Source organism: Sinocyclocheilus anshuiensis, unplaced genomic scaffold, assembly GCF_001515605.1.
Source record: "Sinocyclocheilus anshuiensis isolate Anshui unplaced genomic scaffold, SAMN03320099.WGS_v1.1 scaffold866, whole genome shotgun sequence".
NCBI lineage: Eukaryota > Metazoa > Chordata > Actinopteri > Cypriniformes > Cyprinidae > Sinocyclocheilus > Sinocyclocheilus anshuiensis.
In genome coordinates this window covers 619,228-633,704 of record NW_015540899.1, presented here as the reverse complement: position 1 = coordinate 633,704, position 14,477 = coordinate 619,228, and the positions used below count along the sequence as shown (strand labels likewise).

General features: G+C 35.6%; 1 protein-coding gene across 1 annotated transcript in view; it reads right to left on the bottom strand.

Annotated features, from left to right (window-relative positions):
* Positions 1-13,900: 13,900 nt before the first annotated feature.
* Positions 13,901-14,477, bottom strand: part of LOC107689036 (transcription factor Maf-like) — a 9,038-nt gene continuing 8,461 nt past the window's right edge. The window contains exons 2-3 of the mRNA XM_016486905.1: positions 14,087-14,145; positions 13,901-13,933 (exon numbers count right to left, since the gene is read on the bottom strand). Coding sequence (XP_016342391.1) covers positions 14,118-14,145 — 28 coding nt within the window. The 3' untranslated portion in view covers positions 13,901-13,933; positions 14,087-14,117. The remainder of the gene's footprint in view (positions 13,934-14,086; positions 14,146-14,477) is intronic.

Sequence of the window (14,477 nt, the reverse complement as noted above, 5' to 3'; positions counted from 1 at the left end):
TTGCTGTATTATGGCAGGCACACTGTAGGATTTATAACCGGATAACAAAAAGGCTTAATTCGCTATACACTTTCAATCAAAAGTTAGACATACCTACAATAACAGAAAAGCCATCAATACTACAAAAGGAAGAATAGGAATTATGCAATTAACAACATTTCTTAAAGTAGATGCCCTCTGATTAATTTACAGGTCTTTTCATTTTTACAGTTCTCTCAACAAATATGCATTATGCATTATTGAATATAAAAACATTTTTAATATCAGCTTTTATTTAAATATTTGTCCAATTTCATTCACAAACAAACAAATAAAATATAGCTGCAAGCAGCAACTACCGGGGTTCAAGCGCTTTAAGGCAATTATGACATGGATGCTGTTGAGGTCTAAGCAAACATAAAATGTATGGCGGACAGTAAAACACATCCACTTTGGAGAATACACTTTCATTAACAAAACACACACACACACACACATTTTGTTAAACATATAGATTACTGAAATAAATTGTAGGTTACAAAATGCTTACTGTAAGTCTTCTCTTTATAAGAGTTTATATATAATTTTTTCACTGCAATCATAATATGGCTTAATTTTAAAAACTGATGTATGTATAAATAAAGTTGTAAACTTTGACTAAATGTGATTTTCAATGTAATAATATTAGTTTTATACTGTCTAAATGTAAATACAAAAGTAAAACACAAAAAAAATATATATATTTTAATGAGTTGAATGAGCCTGTTAGTGATACTCCGCTGCCTTTTAGTGGTTATAATTGCAATTTCAGGAAGTTTACAATAGAAAATGTGTGTGTTTTTAACCTTTATATCTATTACATTGTCAATTTTTGTCTAATCTCCATCAAATGTTGTATGCTTTTTTAGGCAAAGTTGTTCAGAATGAGAAGATCGATCATACAATGTGAAGATCTAGTGTATGCGTGAATATGTGAACATTTTCAGCAATTTGAAGTTATTTATAATATAAATATAATATTTTTGGTCCGATCTTCATGAATCTTTGCATGCTTGTTTAGAATCACCTGTAGCATCTGCTCACCTAGATTCGTGAAGTTTTGAGATTTTGTTTAGGCTTTATAGGGTTTTGGGTATATACTGCATTTGGACACGACCCTTTTCTAAATGACCACGTTATAGCCACCCAAAGGGTAAAGTTCATTTTATTGTATTTTTTTATAATTATTGACCTAGAGAGTCCAGAGAATTGTACTGCAGTTTTTATTTATTTATTTATTTATTTTTTGAGATTGAGCGAAAAACCTAGGACTAGTTTGCAAAAGTAGGTTTTTTACATATTCTCAATAATTTAACAAAATATTTGATTGACATCAGTGGTTCTAGAGGCAAAGTTGTTCAGAATTAAGAGGTCTATCAGATGATAGCAATATTGCCTATATAAGTGAAAAACTGCACAATATACAATCGTTTATGCCCTTGAAAAATGCACTATCGCCCCTCAGTGGCTGATTTCTTTAAAATTTCTCACAGACATTTAGGGCCATGAGTCAAACAGGCCCAGTGAGTTTCATTCCAATCGACCTCTGTTAACCTTGTCTAATAGGTGCTCAAATTTCATTGGCTAATGGCGGCCATGCTACTCAAATGTCTTTATAGACACCTGTGGCACTTTGGATAAAGACACTATGTACCATGTTGATCGGACAAATGGTTGCATAGTTATAGTTATAGCCATTGTTATGATTTTTTTCCCTCTTATAGCGACAAAAAGAGGCCAAGCTCCGCAATGTTTTTCACATGACCTCAGATTGAGCTCCTACATGAGTGTTCCGAGTTTGGCGAAGATATCTCATTCCGTTCAAAAGTTATGGCCGTTTTAGTAAAAGCGGCCCTGCCACCTTTCAAATGTTTTGGCGTCCCATGGCGACGGTGAGTCAAAAGTTATTAACTCTCCAGATAATCTTTCTGCACTGGTTTGGTTCCAATCGGCGAAAAACCTAGGACTAGTTTGCAAAAGTAGGTTTTTAAAAAAAATACTAAATACCTGAAAATTTCGGCAGGTGACAATCAAATCTGCTAAACCTGCGACTAACGGTTTAGGAGTTATGAGCGATTTCATACTTTTGATTGCTGTAGCGCCCCCGTCAGGCTGATTGGGGGAGCCTTGGTGACGTTGTAGACGGTGTGAGTACTACCATCCCTCCAAGTTTCAAAACTGTACAACTTACGGTTTGGTCTGCCCTATCAGTTTTACGCGGAGATTGCTGATGCTTGGCCATTCTAACAATTACAATAGGGTTTCAGCGCTACGTGCTTGAACCCCTAATAATATTTAGCCCCATTCAGATCAGACTACAGTTTTCTAAACATATTAAGAGTTACATTTTTGATCACTCTCTCATCTGTGATTTCATGTACTGATTCAAAAAATCTCCATATATTTTGAGGTGTGTGCATTACAGAATGCAAATAACTTTTAACAATATATTTATTGATTTAAAATTAATTTTTAAATTGATTTAAAAGAAAAAATAAACTTCTTATGAGTTTAAAGAAGTGGCTGCTTATAATAAACCCATGTAATCTTGCCTGATGCTAATTTTAAAATGGCTAGCCTTAGCAGTTTCATTTTGACTTTCATTGTTATAATATTATTATTTTTTGTTTGGTTGGATGCCATCCATATTAAGAGGCGCAACATGCAGAAGATTTGCATGCAAACAGTAGCTCAGGTAGGTCAAAAAAAAAAGTGAACCATTGTGATATTACATCAGCAATCACAGACATTTGCAAAGTTTACTTCACCCCAAATACTGCCACTATTAATAAAGAGCACAGTGTAAATCTAATAGTTATTTTGTATCGCTGTGGAATCTTTTATAGTAATAACAGTTCTTATAAATTATATAAATTATTGCATGGCATGAAAATGCTCTGTTACAGTGTTTGTACACTAATCCAGTTACTGCCCTTTAAAACACAAAGCCTGCATATTATATATGCTCACATATGTATCACTGAGCAATAGAGACTGTGATGTGAGAGGCCATTACCTGGTGGTTGTTATTAAAAATAGATGTTAGTGCTGGAAACATTAAATGTGGGCTGTAAGTAAGGTGCACTTAGGCAAAAGACAGTAGATGAAAGCCATTTATGAGGTTTGACGCATTGCCATCAGGCTGTATGAATGAATGTAAGATACTGTATTCCTGCAGCTCTGGGTTTTCTTTTGGCACGAGATGCAAATTAACAGAAAACTGCAGTGGGTGTTTGAGTCTCTCTATCTGTCTTGCTCTCTCTCTCTCTCTCTCTCTCTCTCTCTCTGTCTTCATTCACTTCTGTATTTGCCTGCCTCCCTCGTTAGGTAAAACAGATGGTGCTAAATTTAATAACAACACACTCCTCTATGTTATCCTTAGTCACAATTTCATAAAATGTAATTTACGTTTTAATCATAGAGTAAACAAGCTTGTGTCAAAACGAATGAATTCATTCCGGAAAATGTGCAGGTTTCCTCAGCTGCAGACCGCACTTTAACCATGGAAAGTTATGAAATTACATTTTCAACAGAAAATCTCGCTCTCTGCTTTGCTGGCTCACCATATAGAGAATATTTTTCACAGAACCGCCTTTTTTTTATTTTTTGACTGTCATTGATTTCATCAGACGAACAGTTAGTACCTTTTAACAAGCCCCTGAAATGAGTACAATTAGACAGTATTAGACAGATAAAATAAACTGTTGTGCAGTCTTTCCTGGCAGCCGTGTTCATCAAGCTAACGAGGCAGAGGAGATCATCTTCATTTCACACACACACACACACACACACACATATATATATATATATATATATAGCATTTTTATCAACATTATTACCTCTCAGAAGACACCTAGAATTTACCAGAAGTCTCTGAACTCTGGTTAACAGCACAATCCTTCTGACATTACATTCACCTTTTTACACAACTCACCTATAATAATAGAAAAGTGCTTATAACTGAATAATGGGCTGTTAATATTAACTTACTGTGTTTTTGTTTCAGTACACCAAAATAAGGACCACACACTGAACTTATTTGAGCTGAGGCCTCAATTTTATAATTGACATGAATACTTTAAAAAGTATTATTAAATAATAAAAAAAAGTCAATCAATTTAGATTATTAAAAAGTCAAATAATAAATTAAAAGCACACATATTTTTGTTCAGCTAATAATTTACATATTTTCCATGGTCATCATTGGCAACCTAGAAATATCAGGACATTTTTATTTCTTCCTTTCCACATAATCTAAAACATTGTCTACTTCTGCTGAATTCTAAAATATTTAGTGGTCTAGAAATGTATCTTTGTGAATGCAGTCTCTATGATATAATTTTCGCCCTGGAAAATTATTCTTCACTTCATTCTGAAAATGATTTGTTGATTTTTTTTATGTCACATTTTGGGTCCCACTTTGATCTAATGATATCAGAATTAATTTGTTCCTTTACGTAAAATGATCAATCGATTGTTGCCATTGTTGTGTTTCCTGTACAAAGTGTTGAGGTCTGTGTGTGGCAAAGTATTTCATGAGTGCTTTTGTCTCATCAGCTATTGCCTTTTATACAGTGCAGTAATGACAAGCAGTTGAACAAGCAGTTGGATTTCTGTACATCTGTCCAAATGTACCTCCAAATAATGAGTTTGTAATATGAATTAAACTACCTAAAAGTTGGTAGACCACAGCTCTATAACACATGCCGCAGAGCGCCTGTCTAACCCACTGCTGAAGTTTCATGACTACATCTCTCTAATTGTGTCCCATTACCCAGCAGGCAGACGGGTTCTGGAGAACTCTACAATGGCCTCACATTTCAACTTTTGGTAGCAAATAGTCTTGACCTTAAAAAGAGCACAATAATTACCCAAACAAAAGTCACGTGAGGATACTGTACAGAACAATAGCTGATACTGTGCTAGATGCCTTCGGTAAAACAGCATTTATGAAGAGCTAGTTTAATTAGATACACAGAATAATACTAATAAGCAAATGATGGAAGTATAGAGGCAGAGGAAGAGGGCTGACCATGGCCAGTGCTTGGGGGAAACGGAAATGAAACGTCTCCTTGCATACATTTTACTACATTCTGCTGATCAGCAAGTTTGGGTGAGATCAAATGCATGTGAAGTTGCAAAGTTGTTTTTGTATAATAATAATAATAATAATAATAATAATAATACACTTTTAAAATAATTGATTATTTGTACATATTTGTATACTGATTATTTGTATGTATTTTTAATCATAGCCATTTAAAATGAACTAGGTTGATTCAAATAGGCATACATACTTTCCCTTCATATTACATACTTCATATACATACCTTCAACACTGATGTTGATAATTATTATATACTAATAATACATAGTGACATACTGTACATATTTGGTGCACTGTATCAACCACACAAACACACACACACACACACACACACACACACACACACACACACACACACACACACACATGTAACAACTTTATAATACAAGTTTAATTTCATTAAATTTTCTGTTGTTAATCTGATATAGGATATTGTCTGGACAGTGAAAAAAAATGCAGCATCTAATTGTAAATTCTACACAATAAATAAATCAGTAAATCAATCAAAAAAGTCACTGAACTTGTCCTTACTACAATATTAGGAACATTTATGTATCACTTCAGTTTTACTTGGCTCAATTTATTTATTTATTTTACTCACATGTGATGATTGACATATTTTAATTTTGAACCTATATGGTATCAATTCTCTAATGACCAGAATTATTAAAATAATTTATCAGACCAAAAAAGCATTTTATACTCTACTCTGATGTTGAAATTTAAATAGCATATTGTGTGTGTGTGTGTGTGTGTGTGTGTGTGTGTGTGTTCGCCTTTGTTTTTGATGAAAAGCTCATTGATACATTAAATATATATGTATATAGAGAGGATTGATATCATAAATTCAAAGAACAGATAAGCCCTAACACTTAAAATTCCCTGAGGCTGAAGCTAGAACTAATGGCTTAAAGCTAAAATGGCATCCTCTCTATTACACAGCTAAAGTCACAATTTCAAATTCAGCGTACTTTGCTGTTTTAAAGAAAAGTCATTTTTACTCTCTTTCTCTCTTGAGTCCAGTTACCTTTAGAAAATGAAGTAAGACTGTGCTACACAACACAGATACAGGTCAGAAGCTAAAGACTAGAGGCAGTATGCTAAAATAGACTCGGGTTAAAGACGTTATTCAATGCATCATACTGTACTGTGGCCTGACTGTACATAGATATCCATATTTTTAACCTTAAAGCCCAAATACAGAGTCTGCTGCCTGCACAGCTAAATATAGACCGTCAGCCTCCTTCTCCAGTTTCCCTTGCCCTGGAGCAGGTGGCTGGAAGATCAGGCGGACACAGCAAGTCTGGGTCGTCTTGTCCTGCTGGAACACAGAGTGACCCTGGACCAGCATTGAAGTAGACAGGTTTTGAATTAGTTTATCACACTTGGAGTATTTGGACAGCAATGATTGAGCATCAAAAAATTATATTTTGTTTATGAATTTTAGATCTTTGTCAACATTTAATATTAATTATGTGACTGGTTACAGTAGCATATTGGATGGTCTGTTTTTGTTTTTCATGAGATTTGAGGAATCATGAGAAACAGTGCAAAATAACTATGCTGCACACATCATAAAATCATTGACATTTAGATCCTGTATTGATATTATTATGATTATGATTATTATTATTTAGAATGTATGCATGTGTACATTCATATAACTTTTTTTACCTGCTTTATTACATTTTATTACATTTTCAAAACTCTTAGTACTAATATCACAACAGATCATCGAAAGTGCCCTTTTTCAAACATTTCAGCATATTTTCAATTGTCTTAGTACAACACACACAATCACAAATTATCCTTTTCAGTACACAAACTGAGTGTTTCATCTTTATAAATGTTTCATCCACAGTAACTGCTATTACTATCAAATTTGTCATTTGCATGTCTTCTCTTTCAGTTTAATACTTTTGTCTATTATTTAATCTAACTCATCTTAATGGTTAATCAGTGAATCAATCTGTGCATTTATAGCTTTCTATAGATATAGATTCAATATATATAGTTTCTATATAATTTTTTTTGCAATTTAGGGATAACCAAATGTATTGAATTATACACTATAAGTGATTTACATTAGATGATAACCACTATTTTGAAAGTGTGTGTGTGTGTGTGGTTCAGGTAAACCCTATGTTATGGGGACAACATGTCCCCAAAACGATGGCAATATCTGAAATCCTTGTCCTTGATTTTTTTTTTTTTTGCCCTGTATATACAGTATATACAGTTTGTTCAGTATAAAACCTATTACTCCTATGTGTCACATTTATGTTCCAGTTTTGTTGTTTTCCTCCCCATGTGTTCCTTGTTTTCCCTCTTGTGTCATTATGCCCTTTTTTGGTTATCTTCCTCTTCCTGCACCCTGATTGTTTCCAATTTGATTCCAGGTGTGTCTCGTCTTCCCCTGATTGAGTTGTATTCTTAAGGAGTGTTTTGTTCTAAGTTCTTTGTCCGGTATTGTTCGTCCTTATATACTATATGTGTGTCTGCCTGCCCTGTATTTCTCTCAAATTGAAGATTAAAAGACTGTGTTTTGAGTTTACTCCTGTGTCTCCTCGTTCCTCCACAGTAGCCGAAGCGTAACACCACGGAATGTAACCATAATTATAGGAATACGTGTGTGTGTGTGTGTACCTTAATATTTTGGAGACAAATTAACCAAGAAGTGAGCAAAACCTGACAAAATCACCAAAACCTCCCTTCGAGTCCTCATTTGTAAAGCAGTGTGTTTTGCAATTTGTGAACATTGAGAAGGATACAAGGGAGAGGAACTGATCAGAGATTGACCAGAGATGTATCAGAAGAAGGGAGACAGATGACATTAAATACAGCATTTTACATTACATTATGCCATGTGATGCTGTATATAGAGACGTATACCATGGTAGAGTCTGCACATTACTATAATTCACCTTTCATCTGAAAAGTTCAGCTACAGTGGCACGACTTACTATGAGGACATTTACTACATTGAGAGTAAACTCTGTTCTAGAACAAAACCTTATGGGCATCTCATACCTTCATCATACCTTTTGACAACACACTGGATAAAAACAAACATTATGGATTTTTTGTGTTATTGAAGTTAGGTAATATAAATGTATTTTCTAACATGACAATTATTGCCTGCATTACTGTAATTGTTTCAGAAAAAAAAGTGATTTGAAACAGGTTTCTTGTTTACTCTTGAATTAACTGATTGTTTAAAGCAACGGTTCCCAATCCTGGTCCTGGTGAACCCCCACCACTGCACGTATTTGATGTGACTCTATCTGACACACACACACACACACACACACACACACACACAAGGTCTTGGATTCTTTACTAATGAGCTGATGCGTTGAATCAGGTATGTTTGATTAGAGAGATATCTAAAATGTGCAGTAGTGGGGGTACTCCAGGACCAGGATTGGGAAACACTGGTTTAAAGTACTAAATTGAAAGAAAATCATACTGTTGTGTTTTGGTGATTAAGTCTAATGTTCTCAATATATATATATATATATTACAATTATCTTATGTTTCGAAACTGATGTTGATTAAAAACATATATAAATGTTTTTTTCATGAGCATTGAAAGTAAAGCAAAATGTGCAAGATAAATTGACTGCAGCATGTTTCTAGATTTAGTTTCAGTCATATTCTCAATATAATATTAAATTAAATTAGCATGTATTGAATATGACATACTTTTGGCATGGGCAGGGGTCGACATTAACACTTTTCCACTTGTCTGGGAAAGAGAAATTTACTTGCCCAATCGGACAAGTAACTTGAAAATGTCAATACCATAAACAATAAGAACTGCCTTTATTTGTGATATAGCCTTTGTTATAGGGGTGTGTGATATATATTGTTTGCGATAATATCGTAATTGTTGTTTTAATGATGTGTGATTTGACATTAAAACAGTGTATATTATACATATTATAATATGTATATGTATAATATACACTGTATATTGCAAAAACCAAACAAAACACACCTACAGAGTGCACGCACACATTAGGCCTACGTAAAGAAGTCTAGTAGGTTAGACTAGTGAACGTGTGCGTTCTTTCACTGCATGATTCAGTATTAAAATGCATGACGAATGATCACAAAATTCAAGATATGGGGGCAGAAAATGTATATATTTATATAATTTCATATAGTTAAACAATATCACACGAAGATCGAGCACCGTTTTTTTGCTCCAAATATCAGCATGATTACAAATTGTGATTTTATACAACAGTTCAATAAACAAGAAGTTAATATTGAGAAACTTACGTTTTAGATACCATATTGCCTGTTTTTTGTTCGATTTCGCCAACAGAAATAATTCCAAACACAGCTACAGCACTGTTTTGCGTCTCTGAGCAACATGACGGTGTTTCGTTCCTGAATGAATCCGTTTGAATGATTCGGTTTAATCGCAATGACTCGCTTATTAACAGTGACTTGATGCCACCTACTGGCGGTTTTAATTTCACATTTAAAGTATTTATTTATTTATTTTTTAATAATTTCAAATATCAGTATCCAACATTTTATGTTTACAGTATTAAAACATTATATATGCATCTGTTAACTGCAGGTTAAATGCATTAATGTCCTGCATTAAACAGTGTGTAAATGCATCTAAATGCCACTTCAGATGCAGCTTCTGTGTTTCCTTTGCATTACAAAGATCCATTTTGTTGATACTGATTTCACGTTATTATTTTGTTTATTATTGTATTTAAAAATCTACCTAAATAAACTAAATGTGACATGCTCACAAAATCTACAACATATACTCTATAAACACTATACTATGTTTTGTATAACTACGATAAATAATTATATTTATAACTCAATTTAAATGTTTTTTCTCTCTCTCTCTCTCCAGGCAAGTAACTTTTATACTCGGACAAGTAAATGACACATTTACTTGTCCGAAGCACAACCACATGAGAATGCTTAAGCCCTGATGGGTATCATATCCAGAGGTAGTTGGTGAAACCCAGCCTTTCATCAGATACATTTAGTTAGTTAAATTCTTATATACACAAGTACCCCATATATAGAAATCATCAGAGCTGTTACGCTGGAAGTCAGGGGTGTTGCAAAAATACAGAAGTGTGGTGGGTGTGATATATGGTGTTTTTAGCACCACCGTTGGTAGATGACACTCTATCAGCGAGACTGACCAGTCTCAACCGCCAGTCACGCCTCACTTGGCCCTCCCTATGGCCGATGTAAGGCTTACAACACCCCAACACGAGTACGGGTGTGTGTGCTCACACTGTCCTCTCAGGAATTTGGTGGTTTTCTCCTACCTCAGCAGTTACTGTGTCCTTTTGTCCCCTCACTGGTGTCTGAACTGCCACGTGCAATGGAAGAGTCAGGGCAGCCCATGGGGCGTACTTTCTTCAACACACACCAAAGTGTGCGCTTGTTTATATAGGTTAACTGAAGATATTTTTTAATCTAAAAACAGCTTGGCAGGTCAAAATCACCTTGACATAGTGTGCATTTTTTTTTATATATATCTGAAGTTGTTTATTAAAGCCAAAATGAACTGACAAAACTCTTATAAAAACAAATAGGTTCCAAAGGTTCCTTTAAAAGTTCTTTATGGAACCGTCAATGCCAATAAATAACCTTTATTTTTACAGTAAGCGTGTATATACTTGTCATGATCACCAGCTGGAGTGCCCTTGATAACCACCAGCGGGCACTCCATCCCATAACTCTGTCACTAGCCTTGCGTTCCATTCGGAAGGGCTCATCCCTAATCCCTTCAAAGGGTTTACCCTCCGGAGTGAGAGCTTTGAAAGGTTGAAGGGTGTAGGGGACCAAACAACTCTTTCTTGAAGTGCCCTTCTGCGTCATCATCCTGTGCCCACATGGAGGCGCCGTCATCATGCAAAGAATCTGTGCAAAGGATCATGGGAGCCCGACGTGTCCATCAGTTGTACCCTTCAAAATCCTTCATTCCGAAGGGCCCTTTGAAGTGGCCAGTTTTGAGCACTTCGGTTTGGAACTACCCTTCAATATGGCGGCCATGATTGTTTTCACTCCGAAGTGCCCTTCGGAGGGCGATATATCCTGTTTGGAATGCACCGTCAGTCTTGTGTCATTTCCCATAATCCTTTGCACAGACTCATCAGCGCGCATTGTTTGCACCTGTGTCTCGTTAACCCTGTCTGCTGCCCCTATATAAGCCTGGTTCATTTTGTCATTCGTTGCTAAGTCTTGCTTGTGTCATCTGCATTTCTAGCCTAGTGTCCTAGTCCTAGTCTTGGTTCCTGGTTCGTTTATCCTGCCTGTTTTTGGATTTCTCTTTGCCTGTCTTTTTTGCCCTGTTGCTTTTGTTTGGACTGATTGCACATGTTATGACCTTTGCCTGTTTTGGACTTTGATTATGGCTTACCCCTTCATTAAAACACTGCATTTGGATCCTCGACCTTCGCATCTATGTGCAGTTCATGACAATACTTAATTTATGTTCCCAGTCTTATTGTGAACGTTTCATCTGTGCATGTTAATTCAAATATACATCATTGTAATCTTCCGCTACAATGTTATATATATATATATATATATATATATAATACATTTTTTATTTTTTTTTCACCTGTGAACAGACTTTCCTTTGTCACTGACATCACCAAGACTGTTTAAATTTCAACTAGCAGCTGGATCTATTCAAGAATGTAGTGCCCACAATCCAAATCATATATTTGCCTGACAAACATCATTATCAGTCCCTAAACCAGTGTTGTAGTTCTCAAGACTATTTTTCTTGGTCTGGGTCTTGTCGTAGACTTCGGAGCATTTGGACTTCGGACTACAGCACTGCCCTAAACATCTGAAACAGCATAAACAAACAAACTGGGACTTCAACAGCATTCTTAACCACCAATCACTGCCCTCTGATTTTAAGTGTAGGTTAACCGTATTGTTAAAGTTAGGATTGTTTGACGAGACACATCATACACCTATAGCAAGATTATTGAATGACACTCACAGTTGGAAGCGGAGTCATCATTCTCCTTTCCTATTAACACTTAGCTTACATGGAAAGGCTGGTTGTTCACTTGTGTTTTCTTGTAGAAATTAATAAAGCCAAATACGACCTTTACTAGAACATGCTGGTCTCAGTCCTAGGCTCAGTCCAAATCCTCACTGCTTTCTCAGCCAGTATAATGAGATAGAAAGACATGTCTGTGTAACATCCTATCTACTAAGATGACTTCATTGTGTCAGTTTCTGAAGACATGATAACCCACAATTATGTGCGTGTGATAAGAGAGCAGGTCTATGTAAGACACCTATCATCATGTTTTTTTAATTCCTGTGTTCTCTGTGTTCTGTCATTCCTAAGTGTTTATCCAGCACATTTCCTCAGCTGTCTCTAAAGGGCAACTAATTCACAGCCACTCCAATGGCTGTTGGAAACAACAGCACTTAAAGCACTTCATTGAATGCTGATTTGTCCTTGTCATCTCTGACAGCTCCGTCTCATTTTTCCCTGGCGAAGTTAAGTGAGGCTGGAGCCTGGCCAGCCCTGATCCTGTGTTCTACTTAAAGACAATGGGGATGGAAACACAGAGCATTATGGGAAGGGCAGCATGACATTAACATCTCATCCTCGATATGCAGATTAGTATGAAAGAGACAGAGGAAAGGAACAAGCTAAATGGACATTGGGTATGAAGGGAAGATAAATAAGAAGGATAAACCATCATCGGGGTTCCTGACAAAGATTCAAGAACAACTAGGTAAACTCTTTACCTCGTTAATCATGTAAAGGTGAGGAGTGGAAGTGTTTGTGCTTGTCAAATACTTTTTCGTATTCCATCTTAATATGCAGAGACAACTGTAAGTAAATCATTCGTAGGTTAATTTACCTGAAAGTGGAAACGTGCGATTCTGTGGTGCTTTATCATTTATTTGAGCATCCAGACCATTACAACAAAGAAAACCACTGTTCAATAATTAGTGCGATTTCTTAATAACAATAGTCACAATATCCTCCAATCTCTGACATCATTCACAATATCTGACATCTACAAAGTAATATAGTTTATTAACTTTTTAGTGTTTATAGAATTCATAACTATTTTTGTTTATTTATTTATTTGACCTTTTTGTTGAATGTATTGGTAAAAGAGGAGGCAGGAAATGCTGCATAGACACACACATACATAAGCACCACTGCACACCACAATGTGTGTTTATGTATAGTCTATTTTAGAGTATGTTTGAATATGACTCATCCATTCAGATTAGGCCTAAAACTATCCTGTTTTTAATATATATCTGCATTTTAACCCAGCATGCAAGAGAGCAAGATCTCTGACTCTTAGTTTTGTTCTAGAAGGTACAGCGCCTTTTGAATCAATCACGGTTGGTCGGGCCGCAGTGAATATAGAGAACTTTGGTCACTAAAAGCCCTTTTATGATTCACCAATTTTCCGCACAAACACCTTAATCCCTGACAGCTCAGAGAGCAGCCTCTACCCAAGAGCGAGGTGCATGAGGTGCTCCAGTGAGATGTCATTGGTGTAGTCCTAGAAGAGTACACACTGAGCCTGGAGAAAGATGGATTGTGCTCCAACTGGGCTTTCAGAAATCCATCACCCCAGCACTGAGAGTCTGGCCTATGGGAAGGTGAATTTACACTTGCTTTTAGTCAGGTGTAAAGTTAGAAAAATGTGTTGTACAGCACTTTAGGAAGCACCAGCCTCACTGTGCCGGTGGACGTCAGGTACAGCATAAAGTACTCAGTCAATGTTTAGTACTCAGTCCACTTTAGGATTCCTATAAAAGATCAGTGCATTTTATTGTTTGATATACGCTTTTTCCCCATACTATTTAGTTATTGTATGCTTTAGCATTAGTCTTTCCATAATTAATTTCCATACCATACCTATGTTGTGTAGTATGTCAGAGATACATGTGGAATTATTTTACCTCACTTATCAAGGTCAGGCTCAGAGAACTGTCACAGATGAAGGAACTTTCTTGAAGACCTGACAAAGAGAGAGGAAGAAAAGGGATGTCATAATACACCACAAACTAAACGGAGATTGTGACTTCACCATGATTTAACACATTGTTTATAGTGATCTTTGTGGAGAGTTTGTACTATAAGCTGAAATGATATTATTAAAACATGATTATATTATGTAATAATTCTGTCAAATATGAACAGTCAGAGACATAAAAACTGCAAGTTGTTCATATTTGATTAATCTGCAATGAAAATAGAAAGCTTCATCTGACATTATAATTTTTTTTCTGATGAATAGGTTCCACTGAGGTGTGTCTATAATGAAATAACAGAAGATACAGCACTCCAATA